Source organism: Phaethon aethereus (assembly GCF_964289735.1).
Source record: "Phaethon aethereus genome assembly, chromosome: 1".
In the NCBI taxonomy this organism is placed as follows: domain Eukaryota; kingdom Metazoa; phylum Chordata; class Aves; order Phaethontiformes; family Phaethontidae; genus Phaethon; species Phaethon aethereus.
Window position 1 is genome coordinate 59,716,128 of NC_138575.1, and position 8,494 is coordinate 59,724,621.

General features: G+C 38.9%; 1 protein-coding gene across 1 annotated transcript; it reads right to left on the reverse strand.

Moving 5' to 3' along the window:
- Positions 1 to 724: 724 nt before the first annotated feature.
- On the reverse strand, positions 725 to 8,131 carry HMGXB4 (HMG-box containing 4; the record flags this gene model as incomplete). The annotated part of the gene is made up of 7 exons (XM_082009994.1): positions 7,244 to 8,131; positions 5,725 to 5,806; positions 5,191 to 5,255; positions 4,792 to 4,897; positions 4,078 to 4,247; positions 2,757 to 2,879; positions 725 to 769 (listed from the first exon to the last, which is right to left on the reverse strand). Exons 1-7 carry the CDS (start codon positions 8,114 to 8,116, stop codon positions 725 to 727), a joined length of 1,464 nt encoding a protein of 487 aa, XP_081866120.1. The 5' UTR covers positions 8,117 to 8,131.
- Positions 8,132 to 8,494: the final 363 nt, after the last annotated feature.

The following is an 8,494-nucleotide window of genomic DNA, read 5'->3' on the forward strand; positions in this document are numbered from 1 at the left end:
CAGCCAGCAGACGCTGACAACTTTCAGTTATTTCTGACTGAAGAGGGGGGTTGGAAGAAGTGACCAAGAGGCAAAGACCTCTGTATCTTTGATCAACTATCCATCTTTCCCCTCAAGCAGTAAATTTTAAACTGAAAACCAGTTAGAAATAGGGCTAGTGAAGAGTTAGTTCTATTCCTTTGTCCAAAATATATTATCAACTCTACCTGCCCACAGAATATCAGAATACTTTATGCTGGAAGGGATATCAGGAGGTCATTTGGTCTATCCCCCTGCTTAAAGAAAGTCCAACTAGAGCAGGCTGCTCATTCAGTTTTTGAGTATCATCAAGGATGGAGAGTCAACAACCCCTCTGGGCCACCTGTTTCAATGACCCCTCTTATGGTGACATTTTTTTCTTTATATCGAGAAGTCCATTCTCTGGCTGCTTCCCCCACTAAAGGATCTGAATTTAAGGCGAGTATGTCAAAAGCTTTCTGAATTCTTCATACAAAATACTTTCCAATTGGAGGACATTTCACCCACCAACACAAAAGGGTTTTTCTCAGCTTAACTTCACAACTTTTCATAAAGTAGAAGTCAAATAGTTACAATCCTATGTATATACTATACAGATATAAAACTTTAAAACCCTACACACGGAGCCCTTCAGGAGTGCCGGTGTAGTGCATAGGTTCACAAGTCAGTTACGCAGAGGTTGAGTACATCCCAGGATCTGTTCCCATCAAAGTCCAGGCATGATGTAGGCGATGTTGTCTAGTGTGTTTGACTGGGAAAAGAAATTCAGTATTTCTCAGTGTCAGGTAATGACTCAAAATTCTTAAAAAATGACACAGATGAAGGTACTAAGCATGTTCACTTGTCTTACATGTCATCATATGATGAGACAAGCAAATCTGCCTAGTCATCACCACCACCACTGCTAGGTTTATTTTCACATTTTTGGAAATGTAAGTTAACTAAATATAAAGGCAGCCTCAGTATTTGTAAGTGCCTGGAAACAATGAAAATGCTTGTGGCTTTCCTCAAGTGACCTCATCCTTACAAAACCCATACTTTATCTCTGAATTTGGAACAAGCCACATCGACCATATCACATCAACCACAGGAAGACTAGCGATGAAGGACTTGAGCAAAACAATCAAAGTTGTAGCTTATAAAAAACACCCAAAACTTGACTTTACACTCACAAGTCCCTTATGAAATTCTGTAGTGTAAAAGTAAAGAGAAAAATGCTTAAACACAGCCACTAGTAGAGTGTCAGATGGGAAAAAGAAGTGCCCTCTGGTTTTCCTTGCAAAATGTAATAGACTTCTGAGAGTAAAAGTCCTTCTTGTGCACATCAGAAAACAAGATCCAGCAGTATATTATCTGTGTCTTCTTCAAATGCAGTATTTCAGTAAGCTCAAGCGGGTGGCTGGGTGGCTGAAGGCGGCCTTAGGAATACCACCTTTTAACGGCTGAAGACAGAGGTGCTGGATCTGCACCAGTTGCGATTCTAGAATTTAACAGTGCCACCTACTGACTGAAAAGATAAATTGCATTCTACATACAACACGACCACTAACAATTTTTTCCGTGTCTTAAAACATCACTGTCGTTATGTATCTGGTGGTAAAAATCATAATAATTTATTTATTATCAAGTCTGAATACCAGTTTTCAGAAGTGAAGGGTAAATGCCTTAATTAACTCCATTGCTCCTTGTAACAATAAGTTCAACAATAAGTTGATCAAGTTTCCAATACACGCACCATCAGTCATGTGGTGTCACTGCTCTGAATGCACTTGGCAAGCAAGAAGGAAAAAAAGCATACGATGTTTTTCCATGGCTTAAGATGGGAACACCCCACTGACTCAGCTTTTGTGCAGACAGCCAGTCTGTCGGAGCTCACAGCCTAAGCTGTCAACTTTGTTGTCACTGTTAATAGATGGTTCTCAGAATGATCAGTGTTTGGGCTGCCCTATTGTAACATGCCAATTCATATCCCATTTTTGTTGTTCTCTCTGCTAGAGTTGTTTTTAATCTCGTAACTTTTGCAGACTATATGTTTACTTTTAATTTCTGCTCTTCTCCTTTGCTCTTTTATTCATGTCCTCTGTTGGAGGTATGGCTCCCGATTCCTTTTACGCTGCTGCCATCTTAATCTATGTCCACATCATGCTACATAGATGCCACAAGCTGTTGCTAAATCGAGGCTCAATATTAAGTGTCATTTAAAAAGTGGAAAAGAACCTGTAGTTATGCAGTTCCTTAAAACAGAGACTATTTTTCTTTCCTGGGAGAAGGTTACAGCCACATGTAAAAGGCCCTACTCAATCACATTAGGAATCCTAAGGTCACAAGTTATTTTTTATGCTACTAAAAGAACAACAATTTGTGTGATACAAAACAGCTAGAAGGTGCTTTTTAATTTTATGGAAAATTAGAACTTTCAAAAATACTGGTGTATGTACAGGCGCTTTTGTTTGATTCAGATGGATTGATTCAGTCACTAAAACAGGACCTATACACATTGCAATCGATACAAATATTAGGTCAGTTGCCACTGGGAAAAAAAAGTTGCACAATATTGTACAACAGTGGCATCTGAAGGAATTTCAAGGAAATATTTCTCTATAAAAGTTTATGACCAAGACGATTTTCTTATTGCACTGGATTTCTAATCACATCATGAGACTGATTCATCAAACAATTCTATCTGGACTCTACTGAAATTAACAGTGCTAGAATGGAAATAATCACAAGGAACTCACCAAAACGTGCTTAGGGCAGCCATTCAACTCAGGTAGTTGTGTGGTCAGACACGCTAACGGGCCCAAAGCACAGATGATTGAATCTAGAAGTACTGACAAACTTCCTGAAACAGCCACCATTCCCTGGAAGCAAGGAAAGAAAAAATTGGATAGGGATGAGTAGTGGAAATTATGGTTCGTTCATAATTGTATTGATTCTCATGCAGATACAGTATCTTCACTCTTGAGCGCCTCTAGTCCACTTTCATTATTTACACAGTAACAAAACTATGCCATGTGCTTCACAGAGAGCCTGCTGGCTCAAAAAATTTAAAAATTCAGTAGGCAACATACTGGTGTAGGAAAAAGTAGGGAACAACAGAAAAGGTCAGAAAGCTATCAGTTGCATAAAACACTTAATTCCACAATTTTTTGTAATGTAATTTTCTTTGCTGTTTTGTACCATCTATTTTGTTAACTACACAAGTCCTAAAGACAATAGTTGTTTTATTATTAAAGATTAGAGAAATGCTAATTCTGTAACAAATGCTTTAGTCATTGGTATTACTCTGAGGAAAGGGAAATTGTGTGCCTTTCTGTAAAGAGGGAGTTTTTACTCTGGTTGTTCCTCTGAAGAATGACCGCAATCGGTCATATCAGGAACAAAATGCAAGAACATTTACTTTACTGCTGATAAAACAAGCAAGCACAGTGGGATGAGATGATCACACTAGCCGTAAAAATCAATTTTGTTTGAGGCAAATGTGTGTTCTTCTTACAGGCTGGGCCGAGTTCTGAAAGTGCTGTGTGTGTGCATGCATAGAATCACTATCATCAAACAGTAGGAAACCATTAAAATATGACATCTTCTACGTTACCAGGTAAGTTGAAACAATAGTAGCACCTATCCAAAAGCACTGGCAGTATGATATTGCCAGAAAACAACAGGACATGCAAAAAACATCTCAGTAAAGGCTGATGGTTTTCTATGAAGGCTTGAGACACTAACAGAAACTGGACCAGAGACTGGCAAAGATAGCAAAGAAGTACCAGATCCAAGGTGAACATATAGTAAGAAAAGAATGAAGAGTTTGCTGAACTCTAGGACCTAGAGTTGCAAAGGACCTGTCTGTCTTTAATGCCTACTGCTTACTGAGAAACAAGGCTTTTTATTTCACTGAAAACAAAGAGCAATGCATCAAAGAAACATGACACACCATCCCTCAATTCTCTTCCTAACAGAAAAGCACTGGTTGAACTTCTGAGTAAAATAAAACAATCCCCTCCAATCCTGTGTGTAGATGACATAACATCACTGTGACATTGCTGGTTACAGACTCACCTCTGTTTCCTGCAGTCTGTGTCCAATGAGGCTCAGAGATTCACCCAGCAACTGTAAGTGTGCAGCTACATCAATAGGATCTGTCTCAGGAACTTTAGCTGGTGAGGAAGACACCACTATGGTGCTGGTGGGGGATTTCTTATGAGGGGAAATCACTCCTGTTGGAGAAGCTGGAAACACACAAATTAAAATTCCATATTCTCTTCTTTCATTTTTTTACTTACAAGCCTATTTACTTAGTAAAGTTCAAATCTCAAAAGCATAAGATGCTTAAATAATTCTGTGGACTGGTCCTGTGGTCTTTGCAGTCAAAGCTATTCCTTCTACATGTACAAATCATCTACATCAGCTGAATGCAATCTGGGAGATTTGATAAACAGAGATGCCAAGCCAAGAGCAACCCTTTTTCCTCAGGCAGCAAACTAATCCCACTAGAACTTCCCTGCTGCCTCTTCTTGTTTTACATTTCAATCCCTAAACTGCTAACAATACCATTCTACAGATTAGACAAGGAAATCTTTTTGAAAAATGCTGACATCATTCTCGCTCTCACAGAAAAATTGTTTTTGAGTAACATGATGATTTAAATGTCAAGCCTTGTGAGAAAGCAGGTAGGGGTGTGAAGTGGGAAAGGACCTTTGCTCCTTATTCCGCAGGCTACACTATCTTCCCCGTCCAAGAAAAAAGACCAGAGCAAATAAGTGCAACAATTACCTTTTATTTTTGGTGCACCATCTGAAGATGATGCCTTTCTCTTTACAGTGGTGGCCTCTGCTTTATTCTGCTTGTGCTGGAGATACTGAGCTTTTTGTTTCCAGATCTGCAGTTACCATGGTATGAAAAGAGATTCATAACATTAGGTAATTCTGTTACCTGATGCCAGGACCTGGAGGCAGAATGACGTTACATAGCTAACTGGTGAAGCAATACCACAAGAAGAAAATGGATGCTCTTTACGATTGCAAGGGCAAGGTTTCCATACTTTCCATCTATACATGCTTTGGGGACATAGGTAGAATTTTTCAAGGTATAGTGGCAATGCTGCCAGCATGTTCTGACCTAAGCACCTAGTTTACAGAAATCATTTTACAAAAACATCTCACACACACTCACCAGTTTATCCTTCTCAGGTAGCTGCTTCCACACTTCTGCCAGTTTTTTACTTAGCTCTCCAAAATCTGACAGAAGGAAAGAAGAAAAATGTCTAAAATAAATTAAATCATAAAATCATGGAGAGAACATAGGAAATTTACTGGCCCACACATAGATATTTAGGAAGCAACCCGTTCCACAACGGGAATTCTCCACTTTGTCCTGAAAATGACTGCCAGTATGCATTTCCATTACTGTTTAAAAAGAAAAAAGCTGATACTGGGAATATAAAGTCATATGTCTATATACGTGAAAGTGACACAATGAAGGTAACTCTTTAAGTAAAGAAAAAGCTAGCAATTTCTTTATCCAGGTTCACAGCTTGGCTAAATTGCAATGAAATCAAATAATGAAATCCACTCCTGTCCCCTTTGCCATCTGTTATTCAAAGAAAATTGGCAGATTCTTTGCATTCTGTCAATATTAAGAGGTTGGTATGAAACAGATCCAACTGGCATAGAATCAAGAGAAGAGAACGCTAAATTATTTTCTCACCTATTCCAGGGTGCTCAGACACAATAGTTGTACGATATTCCTTACAGAACACCTGATAGGCAGACATGTTTTTCTTCTTTGGCTAGTCAGAAGAAGAAAAGGAAACAAAGATTTTCAATTATGATAAGACATACTCAAATTTAGTAAGAATTTGGCATTTATTGAAGAATTAAAGACAAGATGTGGTGCTTAGATCAGGAACCTAAAAAAGCAGTGTTTTACATGTTCTGGCTGAATTTAGTGTTTATACAGGAACCCGCCAGAACCAGCCTTAGTGCGAGGCTTATCTTGCAACAACTCTATCAATGCATTTCATTCATAAGTTACAACCACCTGCTATTCTAAATCCAGGATCAACATACGACTCTGTTACTGTATCTCAGTTTTAAAACTTAATAAAAAAATTTCTCTGTCATACTATTCACAGTACCTATTGCAGATCTGTCAAAACAATTCAGTCCTCATCATGTTTTTTCCATTCCTTGCATCCTTACAAAACAATTCAAATTGGCAGGAAAATAAGACAGTGTTAAGTACATCAACAGCAGAAGCATAAATGGCTGACGAGCTATGATCAGAGAAAACTTACCAAATAGAACTAAATAATGGCTGAACGACTTTGGGCTACATCAGCCCATTTCCTGATACAAAGCAACTCTTGTCTATCCAAACACAGAGAGACTGCTTTTCCCCATTTATATAGTTACACAGCTACAGTTATATAACCTGTAAACTCATTCATACGCTAGCCACCATTTTTCCTACTCATAGTTTGATAAACCATGGAAAACTGAATTTATGAGTACAGGACAAAACTGAGAATGTGGTACTCTCTAGGAATTACAATTTCATTTGAATACAGGAGTAAATGGGTTTTTCACATTAGAGCTAAATTCCTTTTTACAGGAACTGTGATGATGGACTAGATCACTAGTCCAAAAGTCTGCCTGCCAATAGCTAGAACTGGTTACCTTGGGAAATGATGCAATTGTGTTTGGTACATAACCTGTACCAAGCAAATCAAGCATAAGCTTCTCAAAGAACCTCTATTGGCTAAAGAATGCCTGTGCCACAAAACCAGAATGATAAATACTCCTTTTGCTACAAACAGAAATCACAGCGGCTGACACATTTTTCCAGACATGCTTCAGTGAAACCATCAATCCTGGTATTAGTTATCTTTCTGCTTCAATTTAACATGCCTTTACAAGGGAGTGACTAATTCACTGTTACCCATCACCCAAATTCTATTTTCCCTCCAATTTTTCCTTACTTTTTCTCTTTCCTTTTCTTTTTCTCTTTCCTTTTCTTTCTCCTTTTCTCTTTCCTTTTCCTTTTCTCTTTCCTTTTCTTTTTCTCTTTCCTTTTCTTTTTCCTTTTCCTTTTCTCTTTCCTTTTCCTTTTCTCTTTCCTTTTCTTTTTCTCTTTCCTTTTCTTTTTCCTTTTCCTTTTCTCTTTCCTTTTCCTTTTCTCTTTCCTTTTCCTTTTCTCTTTCCTTTTCTCTTTCCTTTTCTCTTTCCTTTTCCCACTTCTCAGCTTTGTCCTTCTCCTTGTCTTCCTTTTTCCTCCTCTTCTCACCTTGACCATCTGAGTGAAAAACAGCAGAAGGAGGTGGAGAAAGAACATAGGGGGTACTGGGAGGAGGTGGTGGTGACACTGTTACTTCTGCTACTGCCACAGGAGCATGCCCAGAACTCTTTTTAGACTTAGAGTGCTTCTTCTCTCTGTGTTTCTCCTTGTCTTTTTTTTTCTTACTTTTTTTTGACTTCTTCTTCTTCTTGATTTCCCGGTAGGAGTCATCTATCACTAGCTCTCCAGCTTCCAACTCCCCACCAGAAGAGGAACCAGATTCTGGTGGCGGGTCCATACCTGAAATCTCATACTCGCTCCCATGGCCCTCTGAAAAAATGGAGGAGTCAGCACCAAAACTCTCAGAAGGTGGATGTGGGTCCGGAGGTGGTTTGTGCTTCTTCCGAGATGACTTCAGGAAGCTTTGCAGTTCATGACCTAGAAGAAATGAGCCTTGCTCTTCTCGAGCTGATTTCTTTGAAGATTTCTTTGCAGCTGCTGGTGCTGAAGAGTAGGAGAAAGAATCATCATCTGCTGCACTACTTTTCTCTTTTGGTGAAAGGATGAGCTTCATCTTCAAGCCATCAGGTTCACGAAGAGTAAGTGTCTCTGTGTTCACGTACAGTGGTTTCATTTTTTTAGATTTGTGGAAGCTGCCATCGTCCACTGAGTGCTCCCCACTGCTCCCACTCAGCTTCTTCTTGTGGTGCTCTTTTTTGCTTTCAGAATGGCCAGAAGAAGAATAAGATGATTTTTCAGAGGTCTTCTTTGAAGACTTTGAGCTTGTGGCCAAAGGTGAGGTGATAGCCTTGAGTAAATCCATGGTTGTATCAGCTGAGGATGGGCTAGAAATTGCTTTTTTCTTCTTCTTTGATGGTAGGTCCAAAGTCGAAACACCTGAAAAAGATAAAGAGAAATGTACATCAAGATGATACCCTTAAAGACAGCATTACACTAGCCCAAAGAAGTAAAGTGGGAATCCTGCAAGACTTATGATTACAGCTAACAGATTTACATCTCTGCAGCTTGTAGTCAGCTCAGCACAGCCTTACTGATACAATTCAGGAGCTGTAACATCCAAGCTGGTCAAATAATTTAAGGCAGAAATACAGAGGAGGTAAGTTCTTGAAGTTTTGTCAAACTCTGTATTCTACTGTGAAATAATATATTTTGATTAAAATGTATCTTACTGAGCCTGAAA